We start from the raw sequence: 22,109 nt of genomic DNA, 5'->3' as shown, positions 1-22,109 counted from the left end.
GAGTGACATCTAGAGCTATGTACCATAATTTGCAAATAAATTCATTAAAAATCCTACAATGTGATTTTCTGGATTTTTTTTCTCATTTTGTCTGTCATAGTTGAAGTGTACCTATGATGAAAATTACAGGCCTCTCTCATCTTTTTAAGTGGGAGAACTTGCACAATTGGTGGCTGACTAAATACTTTTTTGCCCCACTGTATAAGACACTTCTAGCCACTTCTTATTAATGGTATCTAATGCTTTTATACATGTCTTGCTATTTGAAAGTCGTCTTTATTCTCATTCAAAAAACTCCTGTGGCTTATTTTTCTAATTGTCATGTTTCGTTTCTAAATGTCTGACCAAGAGTGAAGGTTTCCCACGAGAGAGTAACGGTTAATGCGATTGGATGGTAATTATTTGACTAGGGTACCTGTATTTGACATTGTGTTGTTATTTTGCTGAACACTAGATGGTTGAATTTTATTTTTGGCAGTGAAACGAGGCTACTCTGGCGAGAAAAAAACCTCACCCAAATGTATAGCCCTGTTGGAAAATAGAAATGTACTGTTTGAAAATGTGAATCACATTTTTATTAGGCGTACCCGACTGTATTGCGCATACCCCTGGGGGGTACCCAGTTTGGGAATACCTGCTGTAGAACAACCTCACTGTCTGTGTCTGTTTGCATCAGCTCATTTCCCCCCGTTTTCGTCACCATGATGACGGTAACCTTTGATCTTGAATATACTGTAATTATAGAATTCTCCATCTGCTGCTACCATGTCTCGGAACAGCTAGAACCCCAGTACCTTCTGAGCATTCTTGTCTTCCGTTGGGAATATGCTGCTGCCCAGTTCACAGGAACGGAGTTTAAAGATGTCAAAGACGGTTGTGTTCCCCATGACAATAAGAAACAAGGAGGAGAGGAAAGAGAGGGAGAGATAGAGGAAGAGAGAATGCTAATTCATTCTATGCATGCTAATGATAATCTCCTACTATACCCCTTTTGAATAATGTTCTAATTTTGACCCAAACGAATGTGTAATTCACCTGCATTTCTGTGGAGAAAACAACACAAGCCGACTGTGTGCCGCATATTTACACATCAAACACACTCCTTTACCTCCTTCCCTCTCTCCCTCCCTCCTCTCCCCTCTTCTCTCCTTCCATTTGGAAGATGCTACTGCTCTGAACACAAGACAAACAGACACTGGGGATCCTCATCTCAATAAGAGGTACAACCATAGAGCTAGGTAGAGGAATCATCTTTATACAGGGGATCCTATTCTAAATAAGAGGTACAACCATAGAGCTAGATAGAGGACTCATCTTTATACTGGGGATCCTCATCTCAATAGGAGGTACAACCATAGAGCTAGATAGAGGAATCATCTTTATACAGGGGATCCTATTCTAAATAAGAGGTACAACCATAGAGCTAGATAGAGGACTCATCTTTATATCAGTGCCATTATAATGTCTGTGACAGCATGAGTATCGCCATTGAGGCTACAACCCATAGGAATCCCCACTCAGTTGACTACTTTAAAATGCCGGTGGAAGCCCTCAATGGCAATGTCAACACTGAAGTTAGTTATATCCATGAAGAGTCCTATATCTATCATTATGTGGAGAACATACAATGTACAGTACTTTATAAACTGGGTGGTTCGAGCCCTGAAGGCTGAATCGCTGACAGCCGTGATATATCAGATGTATACCACGTATATGACAAAACATTTATTTTTACTGCTTTAGTTACGTTGGTAACCAGTTTATAATAGCAATAAGGTACCTCGGGGGTTTGTGATATATGGCCAATATACCTTGGCTAAGTGTTGTGTCCAGGCACTCCGCGTTGAGTCGTGCTTCAGAAAAGCCCTTAGCCGTGGTATATTGGCCATATACCACACCCCCTCTGGCCTTATTGCTTAAGTATACAATGAGTCTGTGCACAGGAATACTGTTACAAATAAACAATGCCAGAGAGAATGCATGAGAGAGATAGATAGTGTAGACAACGAATGCCCAGGAATACTTTTAGAAATCCACTGCATTAAAGGGAATATACAGAGTTTTTGATAACAACGTTTTTAAAGAACCTGTTAGAATGCTGAAAGACCAACAACCAAAATGGAAAACCAAAGCTAATTCAAAGATAAGCACCAGGCCTACAAAGCGATGATGTGGGGGTGTAAGTAACTCTGCATGTCGTTCTGTTTTAATCTCTGTTTACCCAGTATCAATATTTGTCTCCTCTAGATACAGAAAGTATTCACACCCCTTGACTTTTTCCAGATTTCTGTTGTGTTACAGCCTGAATTTAAAATGGATTAGATTGAGATGTAGTGTCACTGGCCTGCACACAATACCCAATAATGTCAAAGCGGAATTATGTTCTTAAGCCTAAATAAGTTCAGGAGTAGTCCCTCAGTCGAGCAGTGAATTTCAAACACAGATTTAACCACACACACCAGAGAGGTTTTCCAATGGCTCACAAAGAAGGGCACGTGTTGGTCGATGGGTAAACTAATAATCCCCAGTTTACAATTGGCTCATTCATCCCCCTCCTCTCCCCTGTAACTATTCCCCAGGTCGTTGCTGCAAATGAGAACGTGTTCTCAGTCAACTTACCTGGTAAAATAACGGTAAAAAAAAAAAAAAAAAAAAAAAAAACATAAAAAAAAGCAGACATTGAATATCCTTTTGAGCGTGGTGAAGTTATTAACTACACTTTGAATGGTGTATCAATACACCCAGTCACTACAAAGTTACAGGCGTCTTTCCTAACTCAGTTGCCAGAGAGGAAGGAAACCTCTCAGGGATTTCACCATGAGGCCAATGGTGACTTTAAAACAGTTACAAAGTTTAATGGCTGTGATAGGATAAAAACTGAGGATGGATCAAAACATTGTAGTTACTCCACAATACTAACCTAAATGTCAGATTGAAAAGAAGGAAGCCTGTACAGAATACAAATATTCCTAAACATGCATCCTGTTTGCATTAAGGCATGACAGTAAAACTGAAAAAAATGTGGCAAAGAAATTAACTTTATGTTCTGAATACAAAGGGTTATATTTGGGGCAAATCCAACACAACCCATCACTGAGTACCACTCATCATATTTTCAGGCATGGTGGTAGTTGCATCATGTTATGGGAATGCTTGTCATCGGAAAGGACTAGAGTGTTTTTTAAGATAAATTCAAAAAGGCACTCGCACATCTGAGTAATCTTATTTGCAGGTGCATGGCAACAATTGAACAAGATGAAGGAAAAAGATAAAAATAAACGGAATAGAGCTAAGGACTGGCAAAATCCTAGAGGAAAACCTGGTTCAGTCTGCTTTCCAACAGACACTGGGAAACACATTCACCTTTCAGCAGGACAATAACCTAAAACACAAGGCCAAATATATACTGTAGTGGCTTACCAAGGCGACATCGAATGTTCCTGAGTGGCCTAGTTATAGTTTTGATTTAAATCGGCGTGAAAATCTATGATAAGACTTGAATATGGCTGTCTAGCAATGACAAACAACCAACTTGACAGAGCTTGAAGAATTGTTTTAAGAATAATGTGCAAATATTGTACAATCCAGGTGTGCAAAGCTCTTAGAGATTTACCTAGAAAGACTCACAGCAATAATCACTGCCAAATGTGATTCTAATATGTATTGACTGAGGGGTGTGAATACTTGAGTAAATGAGATATTGCTGTATTTCATTTTCAATAAATGTGCACAAATTAAAAAAAATACAATTCACTTTGTCTTTATGGGGCATTGTGTGTAAATGGGTGAGAAAAAAATCAATTTAATCCATTTTGAATTCAGTTTGTAACACAACAAAATGTGGACTAAGTCAAAGGGTATGAATACTTTCTGAAGGCACTGTATGGACAGGTATTCTAATGAGGGGTGGAGGTGGCGGAACACATTAAGACAGCAATGATTTTCAGTCGTAATCAGGATGCCAGAATAAGGATTTTAGAAATGGTGAAACTTCACTTACTATAAACATGTTTTGCTTCACAAGATCATATTCTAACTGTGGATGCTATAACTATTAATAAAAAAAGATGAAACATTTAACTTACTATTTGTATGTAGAGAGGTGATGATAGTCTTCCAACAGTCTGTAAAAGAGTGAGAAAAATGAATAAAACATATTTTTGTCCACATCTTATTGATGGTGGATTTTTGGATCAAGGTAGACTAACATAATACCAGTGTTTAGGTGAGTTGCAGTAATATTTCATTTAGAAAAATTGCAAATTGTGACTAAAAACCATTTAATGATAAGTAATTCTCTGTTTCTGAGATAAAGAGGGCGCCTTCCAGTAACACTATGGTGTCAATTTACATTTATTTTTAAATAATACAATAAATATACTACAAATGACAATTGGCTGTGGGTAGAGAGTTACAACATCACCATTCTCTCTCCACTTCACAACTATGGACATGACCGTTTTCAATTTTAGCATATGAAATGTAGCATTCTACCTATTTTAATAATAAAAAGTGGGTTGGAGATCATGTCATTGTAAAGTATAAAAACAAGAGAAAAAAACTTTACAATTTCATGCATACAGATAGGTTTTAATGCTTCAAAAGACATACAAGAGTGGGTGGCCACAGTAAACTTGAATTTATTGACATAAAAACCAATATATCTTCTATCCTCTCTTACACAGACAAGACCATAAAAACTAACGAACAGACAAACGTAAAACAATAAAAAAACAAAAACAAAACAAAACAAAAAACTTTATTGGCAGCATTACTGCTGGTTCTGAAAATTTACAAAAATGTTTTGTCCTTTTATTGAAAGCAAACATGTTAAATTTGGAGTGCTTCATCGAAATGAATATTAAAAATTGATGATCAATAAGTGTATCTTAACGTAAATGGTTCAAGTCACATATCTAGAAGGTAAAAACAAAAAACATAACAAAAAACAAGCTACTTATGCAGGACAGTAAAACTTTCTGTGGCAGATGCTGTAGTGGTCAAAAGCAGGCAGAGTGCATAGTTTGTACAAGGGTATAACTAGCGCTTAAGAAAGTAAAACAACAGTTACATCAGAAGACCCCAAACAACAATACAAAAACAAGCTTTGCATCTGGCTTTTCTACCTTTAAGCGGGCTAATCTGATGGACTATTAGATATCGTTCACTTAAAAAAAAAATCTAAATTTGTCATTTTTATTTTTTAAATATATGTTTGAAAATATATTTTTGACTTGTACATGACACATCTGATTTTAATCATCATTAGACAATTCTACCACATTTTCAAATAGTGGATTTCAAAATACGTAGTGGATTCTTGGCCCTCTAGGAACTTAAAGCTATATAAAAAAAAGCCTTTGGTAAGAAAGTTAATGGTTTCAGGTACCAAAACTCCAAACTGTTCCTCGGCCATGTGCTTTGGAATACTCAAATGGGGAGACACTCCGTACCCATTCCAAACCAGTCACCTTCACCCCCAAACCCGAAAAAGAAAAGCAGTAAAAAGCTTGACGAAGTGAAAAAGATTATCCATTGTACATAACACCAATCATGAGGTCCATTCACAAAATGCACCATGTCTTGGAACCATGCATCGCTTCTACCGTTTTCTTTCTTTTTTAAAGACATCTAAGAAAATTTGATAAATTAGCACCACATTCGGCAACTGAGTACAATCTTATTTCTATTAGCACATTCCAAGTAATTTGCAGTATGATCAGACGCTGTTAGTTTTTACTAAGTGGGCCTTGGAAGCAGAGAAATACATAAAATAAAATACTGCATGGATCTATGAATGAATATGAAGCAAACTGGCATGCATTAAAACACCCCTGGACATAAATAAGAATGTAGCGAAGATGTTGTGTCAGAGGTGATGGCTAAGAGGGTCAGGGTCAGGGACAGACAGGGTAGTCATGGTGACAAGTTAACATCACCACCATCAGCTTACTGTACTTACAAAATAACAACAAACTTGAAAATATAATAGCACCACAGGAGAAAGAATAGCACCTAAGTATTGATTTCTTGTGTTTCATTGAAAAGTGACATCTCCTGCTGCATATATAGTTTGATAGAGTAGAAATATGGAAGTATTGAAGGAAAAAAATATCAAAGTTGTTTATTAAGTTAATAAAATCTCAAAATGCACCCAAAATAGAGGACACAAGAAGAGGAGGAATGTTTGTCATTTTTATCTTGACACATTATCTGTTATGGTAATCAACTCTCACATACTAGCGCAGAGTAATATTTCCATATTTTATTTTCATTCGGTTCTTAAATTACAATAAGGTGTTCTTCACACCCAGCAACAAGACAAGCCCTCCTCATCTATTCTCCAATTTACATGTCCAATTCCTTACTTTAGTATCTGCGAATTTGATGTATTCCAATGACCATCATCTTTTACCTCACGTCTTAAAAGGTCACATGCATGTTTTGAAGCCAGAAACAATAAACATTACCAGGAAAAATATACAGAAAGTACTTACAAACATACAAAAAATATTTATATATATTTATATATATAAGTTCCATTCAGAAGAATGGGGAGACAATTATGCACAAAACAAAGCTTCCGAAATGAATGAATGAGCAAACGAATGAACTAATTAATAAAATATTCAAAGAGGGAATTGAGAGGGAGACAAAAAAACAACAACAAAAAACAATAAAAAAAAACAAAGAAGAAAACTGCCACATGGGATGGAGTCCATGGCAACCTTCTGAAACCAGTGGAGTAGCAGGTAAAAGTTTGCCTCCGGTGAGTTCGACAACCAGACTGGATTTACATCAAGTGCTCTGGGAGTGTGTGGAGGTTTGGGAACGGTGATAGGGGTCATGGGTGAAGATAGGGGTCGGTAGTATCTGACTTATTCAGTTTCAAAACTTGCATGTGATGGAGAAGGCACACTGAGGTTACAAGGTTGCTCTTTTTTTATTATTCTTATCGAATCCTCTAGAAATTTATTGTAGTATTCTCATCTTGATTTTTGTGTATTTTATTCATACTTGTTGCTTTTGGACACAGAATGTTTTACACAAATACAAATTGTCCTATTCATGTGTTTTGTTTCTGAGAAAATAAATATGCTTTTTATTTTCTCCATTTTGTTCAGTAAACAGTCTTAGCCGATGAAACAGACAGGACCCACTTCGAATCCAAACTTCTGCGTAGCCCCGCCGAAATCATTGAACATGATGTCAACAAAAGGCACCTGTTCCACCTTTGGTGTGTTGATCTCCAGTACTGTCTTTTCATAGCCCTTTTTCAACTGAAAAACAGAGAGGGATAGACAGAGTGAGAAAGTGCTACTGTACTTCGACCTCTATATACAGTATACAGTAGGGTTTATTTTTTGCATCAAATCTTAAATTCATTCCCCCCACCCCACACAGACATACAATTCACTCCCCCCACACAGACACACAATTCACCCCCCCCCCCCATCAGATAACATCAGATAACATTCATATATTAGTCATTTCTGAGACTCACTTAGACAATTCAGTTGATGATACAGCAGTAGCAATACAAGGATATAACATCTATAGAAGAGACAGAAATGCTGATGGGGGAGGTGTTGCTGTATATATTCAGAGCCATATCCCTGTAATGCTTTGGGAATATCTTATGTCAAGTGTTGTGGTTGCAGGTTCACTTGGCACATCTAAAGCATTTTCTTTTGGGGTGTTGCTATAGGCCACCAAGTGCTAATAGTCAGAATCTAAATAATATGTGTGAAATGCTTGATAGTGTATGTGATGTAAGCAGAGAGATGTTTACGTTCTTGGGGACCTGAATATTGACTGGTTTTCATCAAGCTGTCCACTAAAAAGGAAGCTTCTTACTGTAACCAGTGCCTGTAATCTGGTTCAGGTTATTAATTTACAAACACTACAGGAACAAGATCATCCACATGTACAGATCACATGTATCCGTACCCATTGGATGCAGTGATCACAATAGTGGCTATATCCAGGAAAGCCAAAGTTCCAAAAGCTGGGCCTAAAATAGTGTATAAGAGATCATACAAAAGATTTTGTCGTGACTCTTATGTGGATGATGCTAAAATTGGTTGGTATGATATGATTAATAAGGAGCATCCAGACATTGCACTTGATGAATTTATGAAATTGCTTCTTGAAGTGGTGACCTGTCATTCAGGTCATTTTTTGGGGGGCGGGGGCTTGCCTGTTTTGCATATTATTTTGGAATTAATATGTAACACATCAGTTTGCAAACAATGTAAAAAAAAAATATATATATATATCATTACGTTAACTTCACTAGGGTAGGGGGCAGCATTCGGAATTTTGGATGAAAAGCGTGCCCAAATTAAACTGCTTGCTACTCAGGCCCAGAAGATAGGATATGCATATAATTAGTAGATTTGGATAGAAAACACTCTAAAGTTTCCAAAACTGTTAAAATAATGTTTGTGAATATAACAGAACTGATATGGCAGGCGAAAACCTGAAGACAATCCAACCAGGAAGTACTATTATTTTGAAAGGCTGTTTTTCCATTGAAAGCCTATCCACCATACAAAGACTTATGACCTAGTTCACGAGCCCTATTGCTTCACCTACTTGTGGCCAGTCTTTAGGCATTGTTTCAGGCTTTTACTCTGAAAAATTAGGGAGATACAGCACTTTCAATCAGAGGCCAGTGGAAAATTCCAGACATTAGCCATGCGCCTGATCGGGAATGCGCCTTTCTTGTTTCTCCTTTCCTATTGACGAAGCTTTTGTCCGGTTGAAATATTATTGATTATTTATGACAAAAACAACAGGAGGATTGATTTTAAACATCGTTTGGCATGTTTCTACTAACTTTTATTGTACTTTTTAAAAACTTTTCGTCTGGACTTAAGCATTCGGATTACTGGACAAAACGCGCAAACAAAAAGGAGTTTTTTGGTCATAAAGAGGGACATTAATGAACAAAACAAACATTTATTGTCTGACATGGAGACCTGGGAGTGCCACCAGATGAAGATCATCAAATGTAAGTGATTAATTTTAATGCTATTTCTGACTAGCATCCTACTTGTACCAGAGAGGTTAATAAAGGCACATACAAACAATTTTTTGCTCTATTGAGTAAGGCAGCTCCAAAATGCAGGTGTTTCAGCCTAGCTCAGTGCTTTCTGTGGTGGTGGGACAGCCAGCTGAAAATACGGAGCGTAGGTGTTGGTAATGTTTTCTAGTAGTTCTGTCACTCATGGGGAAACTACGTTACCGCCAAGTCTAAGGGTAGAGCTTGAAAATTCAAGCCCCTTGGGTGCTGCCATAGAGTGACATTTGAAGTGCCCATCCAAGAAGGCTCAAGGTTATTGGCCACAGATAAAATTATGTCAAATCACGTTTTATCTACAGTAGCTTTGATTGGACTGATCATGTCAACATCATACTTTCAAAATCTTAGCTAGCAGTCATCATCGTGAATCAAGTCGACAATCTACTGGCAAATCCTTTTTAATCCTTGTCATATGAAGAGAAAAAATGAAGAGAAATTATAGATTAAACTGAGCTAGTAGTTCTGAGCTAGTAGTACTGAGCTAGTAGTTCTGTCACTCATGGGGAAACTACGTTACCGCCAAGTCTAAGGGTAGAGCTTGAAAATTCAAGCCCCTTGGGTGCTGCCATAGAGTGACATTTGAAGTGCCCATCCAAGAAGGCTCAAGGTTATTGGCCACAGATAAAATTATGTCAAATCACGTTTTATCTACAGTAGCTTTGATTGGACTGATCATGTCAACATCATACTTTCAAAATCTTAGCTAGCAAGCTAGACAAGCAGTCATCATCGTGAATCAAGTCGACAATCCTTTTCAAAACTTGTCAAATGAAGAGAAATTATGGATAAAATGTATCGGTGCTCATCGGCCATTGGCCATAAGCATTACACAACAAGTCGGAAATCACAAATTACAGAATGAGTGGTTTGGAAAGAATCAGTGGCTAACTGCAAACATTGCAAAGCAATCACTAGTCTGCTATTCAGTGGAGTGGATGTGTGGTCCCAAGTCTGGGATTAAGGATCTCTTTTCCAAGCTTAAAATGATAAACATAAAAAATTGGCCATGCTGTCAATGAAGCGTGATTGGTGCTACGCTCAAAACAACTGTTAACTTAGAACAGCGAAATCTGACTTCAGTGAGTTCAAGACAACGAGGAATTCTGGAAAAATAAGCTCCAACTGGGAAAATATGTGTTGAACGGTCATCCAACTCGGAATTCTAAATCCGGAACTTGGGCCTCTTTCTAGAGCTACGACCAGAAGATCACTGACCTCATCATGATTCTACCTTGTTTTTTTCCGAGTTCCCAGTTGTCTTGAAAGAACCATATATCCAGAGAATGCCAAACTTTGATAACAAAGTTTGATGACAAAATTTGCCCACGAAGGACCGCCGCGCCACCTTCCTGTTCAAGTGAGCACAGCACAACAAGGTGAGTCCAAAAATGTATTGTATGCTGCTGCATAAATTATGTAATATGCCAGGGAGATATGTATACTGTAGCAAAGAAAGTAATAATAAGTGAATGTGTTGTGTATCAAGCTGTTAGTAGCCCATGTGCCCCACCCTAATATTTTAGTCTATTTTCCCCTCTTAATTTCGCCTATTATTCTTACTTGGTGGAGCACATGTAGCCTATAACCTGTTATATGAGAAATGTAATCATTGAATATTCTAAGAGATTTCATTGTCTGCTTATATGCCCCCTTTATTCATCCCTTTATTCATGCTCCTTTTATTCTTCCATTTAGCCCATCCAACTACCTCATCCCCTTACTGTATTTATTTATTTATCTTGCTCCTTTGCACCCCAGTATCTCTACTTGCACATTCATCTTCTGCACATCAATCACTCCAGTGTTTAATTGGTATATTGTAATTGCTTCGCCACCATGGCCTATTTATTGCCTTTACCCCCCTTATCTTCCCTCATTTGCACACACTGTATATAGACTTTTTCTACTGTATTATTGACTGTATGTTTGTTTATTCCATGTGTAACTCTGCGTTGTTGTATGTGTCGAACTGCTTTGCTTTATCTTGGTCAGGTCGCAGTTGTAACCTACCTGGTTAAATAAAGGTGAAAAAAAAAATATCCTACAGGTTCTGACTTGGTGTACAGGGAGAACACTGTAAGAACGGCCCATGTTCTGAATTCTGTCGCTGTACATTTCAAAAGTGCTGAACAAATAGTTATATTGACTATGTCTGTCCTAGCTCACTCATTAATGTCTTTATTGAAATTACAGATTGCCTCTTATCTGCTTGTTGTCCTCTTATGCCATACTTTGTACATCTTAATTATCTGCAGAAACCACATTTGTTTAAGTAATCAGCCATATCAGCATTTCTTTTTTTTAAGACAGTAAATTAGGCTGAATTATCTGTTTCGCTGCCAGACAAGGCTCCACTGATAGCCAGGTGTAAAAAGAAAAATACTGTATTATGAAGCCAAGATCAATGATATAAAGCATGATGTAACATTTTTGGGGGAATACTTTAAATGAAATTATGGGCAGAAAGACTATTTCAACTCCATCTTTCATCAAATCAGATGGCTTATTCATCACAAAACCATTTGATGTTACCAAATATTAATACTTCATTGGCAAAGTGGGCAAACTTAGGCAGGAAATGCCAACAATGTACAGTGAGCCATCGTATTCATGCATAAAAAAACAAATAATGTGAGAAAAGCATTAAGTTTGAATTTTGAAAATAAAGTGTGGGAGGTGGGAAAATTATTGTTATCAATCAATAATGACAAACCTCCTGGCATTGACAATGTAGATGGAAAGCTACTGAGGATGGTAGCTGACTCTATAGCCCCTCTTATCTGTCATATCTTTAATCTGAGCCTAGAGGAAACCACCCAAGAGTGGTTGACCAAATACAATGCTATTTCTCTGTAAACAAACTAACAACAGCCTTTCAGCATGCTTATAGAGAATGGCACTCAACATGTACTGCACTGACACAAATGACTGATGATTGGTTGAAAAAAATTGATAATAAGAAGGTTGTGGGAGCTGTACAGTTAAATTTTAGTGCAGCCTTTGATATTATTCACCATTTTATTTTTTATTTAACCTTTATTTATCAAGTCAGTTAAGAACAAATTCTTACTTTACAAACCATAACCTGTTGTTGAAAAAACATATGTGTTATGGCTTATCAACGTCTGCCATATTATGGATTCAGAGATATCTAATAGAACTCAAAGGGTTTTCTTTAATGGAAGCTTCTCTAATGTCAAACATGGAATCAAATCAAATCAAGTTCATTTTATATAGCCCTTCGTACATCAGCTAATATCTCGAAGTGCTGTACAGAAACCCAGCCTAAAACCCCAAACAGCAAGCAATGCAGGTGTAGAAGCACGGTGTGGTGTACCGCAGGGCAGCTCTCTAGACCCTGTACTCTTTTCTATTTTTACCAATGACCTGTCACTGGCATTAAACAAAGCATGTATGCTGATGATTCAACCATATACGCATCAGCAACTACAGCTAATGAAATCACTGAAACCCTTAACAAAGAGTTGCTGTTTGTTTTGAAATGGGTAGCTAGTAATAAACTGGTCCTGGACATCTCTAAAACTAAGAGCATTGTATTTGGTCCAAATCATTCCCTAAGTTCTAGTCCTCAGCTGAATCTGGTAATGAACAAGTTGAGGAGACTAAATTACTTGGCGTTACCTTAGATTGTAAACTGTCATGGTCAAAACCTATAGATTCAATGGTTGTAAAGATGGGGGGAGGTCTGTCTGTAATAAAGAGATGCTCTGCTTTTTTGACACCACACTCCAAAAAGCAAGTTCTGCAGGCTCTAGTTTTGTCTTATCTTGATTACTGTCCAGTCGTGTGGTCGAGTGCTTCAAGGAAAGACCTAGTTAATCTGCAGCTGGCCCAGAACAGAGCGGCCAGTCTTGCTCTTCATTGTAATCAGAGGGCTGATATAAATACTATGCATGCCAGTGTCTCTTGGCTAAGAGGTGAGGAGAGACTGACTGCATCACTTCTTCTTTTTATAAGAAACATTAATGTGTTTAAAATCCCAAATTGTTTGCATAGTCAATTTACACACAGCTCTGACACACACTTACCCCACCAGACATTCCGCCAGGGGTCTTTTCACAGTCTGTTCACAATCCAGGACAAATTCAAGAAAGCGTACAGTTTTATATAGAGCCATTATTGCATGGAATCTCATATTGCTCAAATAAAAAGCAAACCTGGTTTCAAAAAACAGATAAAGCAACACCTCACCGCACAATGCCTCTCCCCTATTTGACCTAGATAGTTTGTGTGTCTGTATTGATATGTAGGCTACATATGCCTTTAGTAATTTGTTTTTGTTTTTAATGTAGTTCTGCCCTTGAGCTGTTGTCTATTAATGTTCTGTATTATGTCATGTTTCATGTTTTGTGTAGACCCCAGGAAGAGTAGCTGCTGCTTTTGCAACAGCTAATGGGGATCCGAATAAAATACCAAATACCAAAACAAAGACACACAATTCACTCCCCCACCCCACACAAACACACAATTCACTCCCACCCCACACAGACACACAATTCACTCCCCCACCCCACACAAACACACAATTCACACCCCCACCCCACACAGACACACAATTCACACCCCCCACCCCACACAGACACACAATTCACTCCCCCACCCCACACAAACACCACATTCATTCCCCACCCCACACAGTCACACAATTCACTCCCCCCCCACACAAAACACACAATTCATTCCCCACTCCACAGACACACAATTCACTCCCCACACCCACACAAACACACAATTCACTACCCCACCCCACACAGACACACAATTCACTCCCCCACCCACAGACACACAACAATTCCACTCCCCCACCCACACAGACACACAATTCACTCCCCCACCCCACACGACACACAACTCACTCCCCCACCCAACACAGACACACAATTCCACACCCCCCCACACAAACACACAATTCACTCCCCCACGACACCAATTCACCACCCCACCACACACAAACGCCGTTATACACATGACCGTCAAATCCCTTACTCACACCTATGCCCTATGCCCCACACACACACACACACACACCACACACACACACACACACACACACACACACACACACACACACACACACACACACACACACACACCACACACACACACCAACACACACACACACACAAACACACACACCACACACACACCCAACCCTTTCTCCCTCACCGTCTACAGCCGTCCACCACGGCTCTGATGTAGGGGTTGTTATCATAGGACATCTCCTCGTCGTTGGAGCCCAGGAAGCGGATGGCCTTGTCGTATGAGTCCCCGTCCTGGTTGTGCCAGGCCACCGACTGGTAGCAGTTGTAGGTTAGGTTCTGGCGGGCGGCCGCGCTCAGCAGACGCAGGAAGGTCATCTGGACCACACCAATGGGGTTGCCCTCAGCGTCCACGTACGAGAGCTACAGATGGAGGGAGAGGGGATAAAGGGTCTAGGCCGGAACAGACACTGTGGACTAATACAGACACTATACATACATACTATACATATTTGGGTATGTATGTACACCCTATTCCCTAAATAGTGCACTACTTTTGAGCAGCGCTCTTGCGAAAAGTAGCACACTATTTAAAGAATAGGGTGCCATTTCAGACACAACATTGCTTTATTGTTTGTTCTCTACCAAGAACACTCAAATCTACACATCACACCATTCTCATGTACTGTGAGCTGTCTTGGGAGGGTTTCTCGCTTTTATTTGTGAATTCTAATTCTGACACCGAGTAGTGTCGTTGTGGGATTATGATTTCATATGACTTTAGACGGAGTGTTTCGCAGACAACAGACTGTAGGTGTATGCAGCAGCATGGCGGACTCAGGGCAATGACACACCGTCACTCAAACATGTCAGCATTCCTCACCTCTCTTTCCGATGCTACGGCTGCTTTCACAGAATTATAGAATGTCAATCGGTGCGCGCAGTGCGCCGCGACACGGGTTTGTCCCATCAGTCACTGCAGCACCAGGGAGAGAGGGGGGTTGTGGGTAAGGAGATCAACGGCGGCCGGCTCGTCTCCAGAGAGTATGCTAAGCTTCATTACCCATAATTCATGGCGGCGCTACGTGAGTAGGATAGAATTCCGATTCCTCAGACGACAAATCAGGAGGGGGGATATACCAGAGGTGTTCCGGCTAGGTCCTTTAGAGTGAAATATCTAGGCTGTCATCAACCAGCTTTGGGAGAGATGGAGAGGCTTGCTGTATTATGGGGTCTGTCTGTCTGGGGCTCTATGAGTAAGCTTGTGTCTGAGAAACAGTAAGGCAGACAGGAGTTACTACAGGAGCTCTAATCTACAGGCTCTGGGGCCTTAGATACTGACTGGCTTATTCTCTGCTGAAAGACTTCAATGGTTCTGTAGGAATAGCAGTCTACTAGCAATGAACAAGTGATGACTACTCTCAATCGTGGAGCTAACCGTAATTGAACACTTAAGCTTTAATTAAGAAAATTATGGAAATGTATTGTTTTGAAAGGAGCTCATTAGTAAATGTAAAACATAATTGTATAAATGAAAAATAATAATGGTTTGGTTTAATCGGTTTCCACAATTTAGAATTAGCCTAATTCGCCATGTTTAAGTGGAATTCTAAACCAACATGTGTTCTATTATATTAATGTAGCTAGGATCTAATGATTACAAATCATGCCTGATGACCCGTCCATTTGGGAACATCAGTCTTTGGTGTGATGCTATTTTACGCTGGAGATCCGTTTCCATACCAACCAACAGCGTTCCACCATCCGTTCCACAGGGTTCTCTTCTTCTTTCAGACAAACAGGACTGACTGAGACCAAGAGCCAAGCACATGCAACGCCCGTGCCATGCAGTCACAGCAGAGAGCCACTAATGTGTGTGTATAGATACATTCTCTCTCTCTCATGCACACACAGACACACACACACATATGACTCAATCTGGACAATAATGGACATTACAGATTACTATTAAAGGGAAGTCAATCAAATCTGTTGTACTGTATTTTCAGGAACCCACAAGGTGGCCACACCATCATTAGATAGGAATTTGGGCTCATAGAGGATGATAACTATATCCATTGTGTCCAAGTAACAGTGTCTGTCTGTGAATCAGTGGCTCTTAAAGGGAGTAGTATCCCTCACCCCTGTGAGTGTTCAGGTACTCAGAAAAGCTAGGTCCTCCCCTGCTCCTGTCTGTTCCTCCCCCTCCCTCATCCCTCCTCCCCCTCCCTCATCCCTCCTCCCCGCTCTGCCCCGCAGAACCAGTGTGTAGAAACAGCCCTGCATCGCCATGGAAACATTACCTCTTCATCGCAGCCGCAAGTCAAAAGTGGGTGTACCCAGAAGCCCTTGGGAATGTGACTGAGTGCCTGACTTTTGACTGTTCACATTGAATCAGTGTTGTAATCCTCTTGTGATTGAATGGGTAGGTGAATGTGTGGAATGAGTGTAGCAGGAACAAAATGGTGCCTAATCACTCTCCTGTGACTAGCTTCACATGATTTATGAATAGGTATCTATACAGTATGAGTATCTATGAGCCAACTGGAAATGCTGAGGGCAATAGGAGTAGTTGTTATAAATAGAAATGTGTGTCTAACCATAAGAGGCACTCAGTCACTTCTAGGTGATGCTCTCCAACTTCAGAGAGAGGCAGGTTGAGTGGATGCATTTACACTCATACTTTCCCATGGCAACATTCAGTACCAACACACTGATTTACTCAATTCATTGACTTTTTGTACTACACTTACCTTTTTTAAAATGTATATTGAAGTTTTTCTTCAATGGAAAATCGTCTTTAACTTCTTCAACTACTAGTTGCCATGGTAAAGTATGTCTGTCAGTCTGTCTGTTCCACCAACGATGTCTCCCTCTATTCTGGAAGGAAGAGACTCACCTACTGCAGTATGTCTTACTGAAGTTGTGCTGAGCTGAGCTTGATTGTGCTGAACCATGCAGAGCAGTGTCGCCACAAACACAAGCCAGAGTGCCAGTCAAAGACCAGTGCCAACCAGTACAGGAACCATGCAGAACCAGTACCGACCAGAACCAGAACCAGAACCTAGAACCATGCAGGGCCCTCAGGCCCACAGAGACCCAGCCAGGAGTCACCCTAGCTGGGCCTCCAGAGACCTGTGGGCGTGCCACTTACCAGGGAACCTCGCTTGTAGCGACTATACCAAGAGCCTGGGGAGTCTTTGGGCCATTTTGCCATTTTGCTCTGTAAAATATGAGATGAGCTGTTCAGGAAAAAGGGAAGGGGACGGGTGGAAGGGGGGCGTCAGGGGGGCTTACCAGTTTACCACGTTTGAATTCACTGAACCAGGAGCCAGGGATCTCCTTTACCCAGGAGGTGAGCCTAGTCTGGGTATGGATGGAGCAAAACAGGGGGGAAGAGGAGGAGGACAAAAAATGGTTAAAGAAAGAAAAACAGTAAGAATAGCCTCCTGAAAGAAATAACAACGTTACCCCTCGTTCTTCTAAACCCTCCCTCCCTTGGTCCATCTGTGGTGTCTGAGAGACCTGCAGTAGTATTGTGTGACACTGAACAGCCCGGGAGAGTGTAAAATACCTTAGCAAGCCATTATCGCGTTTTGTGTAAACACTGGCTGGCAGCTAATTACTGATCAGATATTCATGAGTACACAGTGATTCATTAAGAGATGTTGTATGCATCCTAAATGGGCCCTAGTCAAAAGGAGTGCACTATAAAAGGAATAGGGTGCCATTTAGGATGTATCTGTTAGCCTCCAAAGGACCAGCTTAAAAATGCCCCCTTTCCCTTCAGCTAAGTGTTCTGCTCTATACCAAAATAGAAGTGACTATGCTTTTATGGTGTTCATTTAAGCTTCTTCTGTATACTGTAGGTAAAGACAAGTGGCTTTGTTTTGTGGTTTTCATTTAAAACTAGATAAGATTTTGCTGCATAGCCAACAATAAGTCAATTTTCAATTACAAAGCAGTTAAGAGTCTGCTGTAGAGTGATCCAGAAGTAAAACTTTTGTTTTCTTCATTTAAATTCTATTCAGCTTTAGCTGCATTATAACTACCAATAAGTATCAGATACATTGCCAGTGATACTCCAGTGTGATATTCTGAATATTATTATACACCAGGAATGAGCTAGATCAGTCTGATACAGGGTTTATACAGGGCTTGTCATCAATGCCTTAATGTGTAAATGAATGTTCAGCTGGAGATCAATTAGCGCTGGGAGACAGCATACATTAAACACACCCTGCTGTCTTGAAAGGCACTTCCAGCTCTCCTAGCATGAGTGGAGCGAGCAGCAGGGGACCCCACTGGAGGAGACCACTGATACGCACTAGCAACTGGATCCCCTCTACTGAGGAGACCCTGATATCCCTACAGAACTGATCTCTTCTAATGAGGAGACAACTGATACCCTAGAAATGATCCCTTCTACTGAGGAGACAACTGATACCCTAGAACTGATCCCTCTACTGGAGGAGACCACTGATACCCTAGAACTATCCCCTCTACTGGAGGAGACAAACTGATACACTAGAACTGATCACCTCTACTGGAGGAGACAACTGATACTCTAGAACTGATCCCTCTACTGGAGGAGACAACTGATACCTAGAACTGATCCCTCTACTGGAGGAGACCACTGATACCCTAGAACTGATCCCCTCTACTGGAGGAGACCACTGATACTAGAACTGATCCCTCTACTGGAGGAGACCACTGATACCTAGAACTGATCCCCTCTACAGGAGGAGACCACTGATACCCTAGAACTGATCCCCTCTACTGGAGGAAACAACTGATACCCTAGAACTGATCCCCCTCTACTGGAGGAGACACTGATACCCTAGAACTGACCCCTCTACTGGAGGAGACCACTGATACCTAGAACTGATCCCCTCTACTGGAGGAGACCAACTGATACCCTAGAACTGATCCCCTCTACTGGAGGAGACCACTGATACCCTAAACTGATCCCCTCTACTGGAGGAGACCACTGATACCCTAGAACTGATCCCCTCTACTGGAGGAGACAACTGATACCCTAGAACTGATCCCCTCTACTGGAGGAGACCACTGATACCCTAGAACTGATCCCCCTACTGGAGGAGACAACTGATACCCTAGAACTGACCCTCTACTGAGGGGAAGACCAACCACTGAACCTACTAAACTAGATCCCCTCTGATGCGACGACGAAGACACCCCTGATACCCTAGAACTGATCCCCCTCTCAGGAAGACACACTGATCACACCCTAACACTGATCCCCGCATACCTCTTCCAAATCCACCTTCGGAGGAGACCACTGATACCCTGAGAACTGATCCCTACTGGAGGAGACCACTGTACCCTAGAACTGATCCCTCTACTGGAGGAGACAACTGATACCCTAGAACTGATCCCCTCTACTGGAGGAGAACCACTGATACCTAGAACTGATCCCCTCTACTGAGGGGAGACCACTGATACCCTAGAACTGATCCCCTCTACTGGAGAGACCACTGATACCTAGAACTGATTCCCTCTACTGGAGGAGACAACTGATACCATAGAACTTGATCCCCTCTACTGGAGGAGACCATGATACCCATTAACTAATCCCCTCTACTGGAGGAGACCACTGATACCCTAGAACTGATCCCCTCTACTGGAGGAGACCACTTGATACCCTAGAACTGATCCCCTCTACTGGAGGAGACCACTGATGACCCTAAACTGATCCCCTCTAACTGGAGGAGACCACTGATACCCTAGAACTGATCCCCTCTACTGGAGGAGACCACTGATAACCCTAGAACTGATCCCTTCTACTTCTAACTCTTCTTTTTCTCTCCTGTCCTTTATCTATCTACTGACCTCCTCTCCTCTATCCTCTCCTCTGCATAACTCATGATGGGTAGACTAGGGATACAGTGTTCCAGGCTAGGAGGGAGAGAGAGTGTGTGTGTGTGTGGTGTGTGGTGTGTGTGTGTGTGTGTGTGTGTGTGTGTGTGTGTGTTGTGTGTGTGTGTGTGTGTGTGTGTGTGTGGCGCCACTTTCCACATGTGTGTGTGCCCACATGTGTGCATGTCAATGTCAGGGTCTCTGACCATGTGCCATCTCTCCACTCCTTCACACTAACGAGGCCATCCCACTGGCCCATCAATCTGCCCGGCTATAAAAAGTCAAGTTCATTTATCTGAGTTTAAGCAAACTCCTGCTCCTCTGTGTCTCAATGTGCCAGCGGATCGTTAAAATGTCCTGTAGCTTAGAGCCCTTACAGATCTCCCCTGGCCTGCCGCAGACACAGTTTCCTGTGTTTTACCTCTCCTCTCCTGTCCTCTCCTGTCCCCCTCTCCTCTATACCATGCATAACCAACCAGCAGAAAATTCCTCTCTGGGTGCCTGTCACCTGCCATAACCTATTAGAGGTGACTGGGCCAGGGACGACACTAGGCCACTGACACTTACCTGGAGGATAGTACGGCAAAACTGTGTGTGTGTGCGCGCATGTGTGTTTGTGTGTGTGTGCGCGCGTGTGTGTTTCTGTGTGTGTGTACATGTGTGTTGAAGGGAGTCTTTGACTCTCTGTTGACAGTGAGGGACTGCCCCAAATATATTCTTTGACATCATGACATGTCATGTGTAACAGTGTGTAACTGTAACACCAAGGGTCGTACATGGAGCTGCTGCCCCCTCGGGGCTTGGAGGACCCTGGGTATTACACTCATACCAGTAAAGTAATAGTGATGCATGAATGTTACATATATGAGTGTTATGTGATTATGCAGTAGTGTCAGGAGAGAGGTATATATGATTTATATGTGTAGTAGTTTGCCTGGGGCCAGGGAAGAATACATAAATGTTAACTTATCTGCATCATACAGTCAGAGTTATTTAACCTGTCAATCAAATGGGGAATAGTTGACACTTGACAGAACAATGTAGAAAGATTTTTTTATACACACTTTTTCAATCAACCAGAAATATCACTTTGCCACGCAGGCATGATGCATTTGAATCATTTGTATTTCCCTCATTATATACACCAAAACCTATACAATGTGTATGGTTCGCATTTCTATCACTCTCAAAATGTGACAATTTTACCAGTGGTGAGTGTAAAAGCGCCATGACTTACCCCTTCAGACTTCTTATCAGGGTAGATACAGCTCTCTCCTCCTGCTGTGAAGTTGCAGTGGACCTTGAAAGAGTCCCTCGAGCAACCCTGGTTGGGGTCGATCCAGTATTCACCTGAAAACGACAAGAAATGGAGGGAGGGAGGGAGGGAGGGAGGGAGGGAGGGAGGGAGGGAGGGAGAAAATGGGGAAGAGGGAAAAGAAAGAGGGGAGGAGAGAGGGAAGAAGGGAACCTTAACAATTAGAAACTTTTTCATCAGAGATCATTCAATGTTTAAATTAGCATGATTTAGCATTCCAGGGAGAGACTATTCTATACCCCAAATCATCAAATACCAATCATATTTATAATCCTATTTCTCTATCACATTTAAATCCATTATAGTAGTGACACTTGGTCCTTGACCTATATAAAATAGTCCCACCTGTATGAAAAAGATGGCTAGCACCAGCCACCTTTTCCAAACAAGTTTCAAACAAGATTATTCCTGGGCTTCAGCACCGAACTTAGTAAGATTTCAGAATGTCAGATTTAGTATTTCAGATCTCAAATCGATGCCCACCGTCGGGGAAGTCAGGGTGGCAGAGCTGCAGGTCCTTGCAGGTGCGGGCGGGGTTGCCCTGTGTTCCGAGTGGGTGCTTCATCTGCTCGATCTCCAGCTTGAGGGAGTTGAGGGATCCGAAGATCTCCTCCATTCCATCGTCGTAGTCCTTGTAGTTGGCATCTGCATTGGCATCGTCCATCATCTGGCTGGCATCGATGTTCCTGCGGCTCCGCTTGGGGCTCGACTGCATGGGCAGCGGGTGGATGACATCCCCAGGAGGACCCTATCGGGGTGGAGAAGGAGAGAAAGGGGGAGAGGAGGAGACAGGGAAAGGAGAGGGGGGTGGAGATGAGGAAAGAAG

General features: G+C 41.3%; 1 protein-coding gene across 1 annotated transcript in view; it reads right to left on the bottom strand.

Moving 5' to 3' along the window:
• Positions 1 to 4,569: 4,569 nt before the first annotated feature.
• Positions 4,570 to 22,109, bottom strand: part of LOC111960893 (collagen alpha-1(V) chain-like) — a 198,533-nt gene continuing 180,993 nt past the window's right edge. The window contains exons 57-62 of the mRNA XM_070442065.1: positions 21,767 to 22,031; positions 21,206 to 21,318; positions 17,386 to 17,454; positions 14,276 to 14,511; positions 8,865 to 8,871; positions 4,570 to 7,271 (exon numbers count right to left, since the gene is read on the bottom strand). Of these exons, the coding sequence (XP_070298166.1) occupies positions 7,134 to 7,271; positions 8,865 to 8,871; positions 14,276 to 14,511; positions 17,386 to 17,454; positions 21,206 to 21,318; positions 21,767 to 22,031 (828 nt within the window). The 3' untranslated portion in view covers positions 4,570 to 7,133. The remainder of the gene's footprint in view (positions 7,272 to 8,864; positions 8,872 to 14,275; positions 14,512 to 17,385; positions 17,455 to 21,205; positions 21,319 to 21,766; positions 22,032 to 22,109) is intronic.

Source organism: Salvelinus sp. IW2-2015, linkage group LG4q.1:29 (assembly GCF_002910315.2).
Source record: "Salvelinus sp. IW2-2015 linkage group LG4q.1:29, ASM291031v2, whole genome shotgun sequence".
NCBI classification, from domain to species: domain Eukaryota; kingdom Metazoa; phylum Chordata; class Actinopteri; order Salmoniformes; family Salmonidae; genus Salvelinus; species Salvelinus sp. IW2-2015.
Note: the sequence above shows the minus strand (reverse complement) of the source record. Positions and strands in the feature narration are given on the sequence as shown.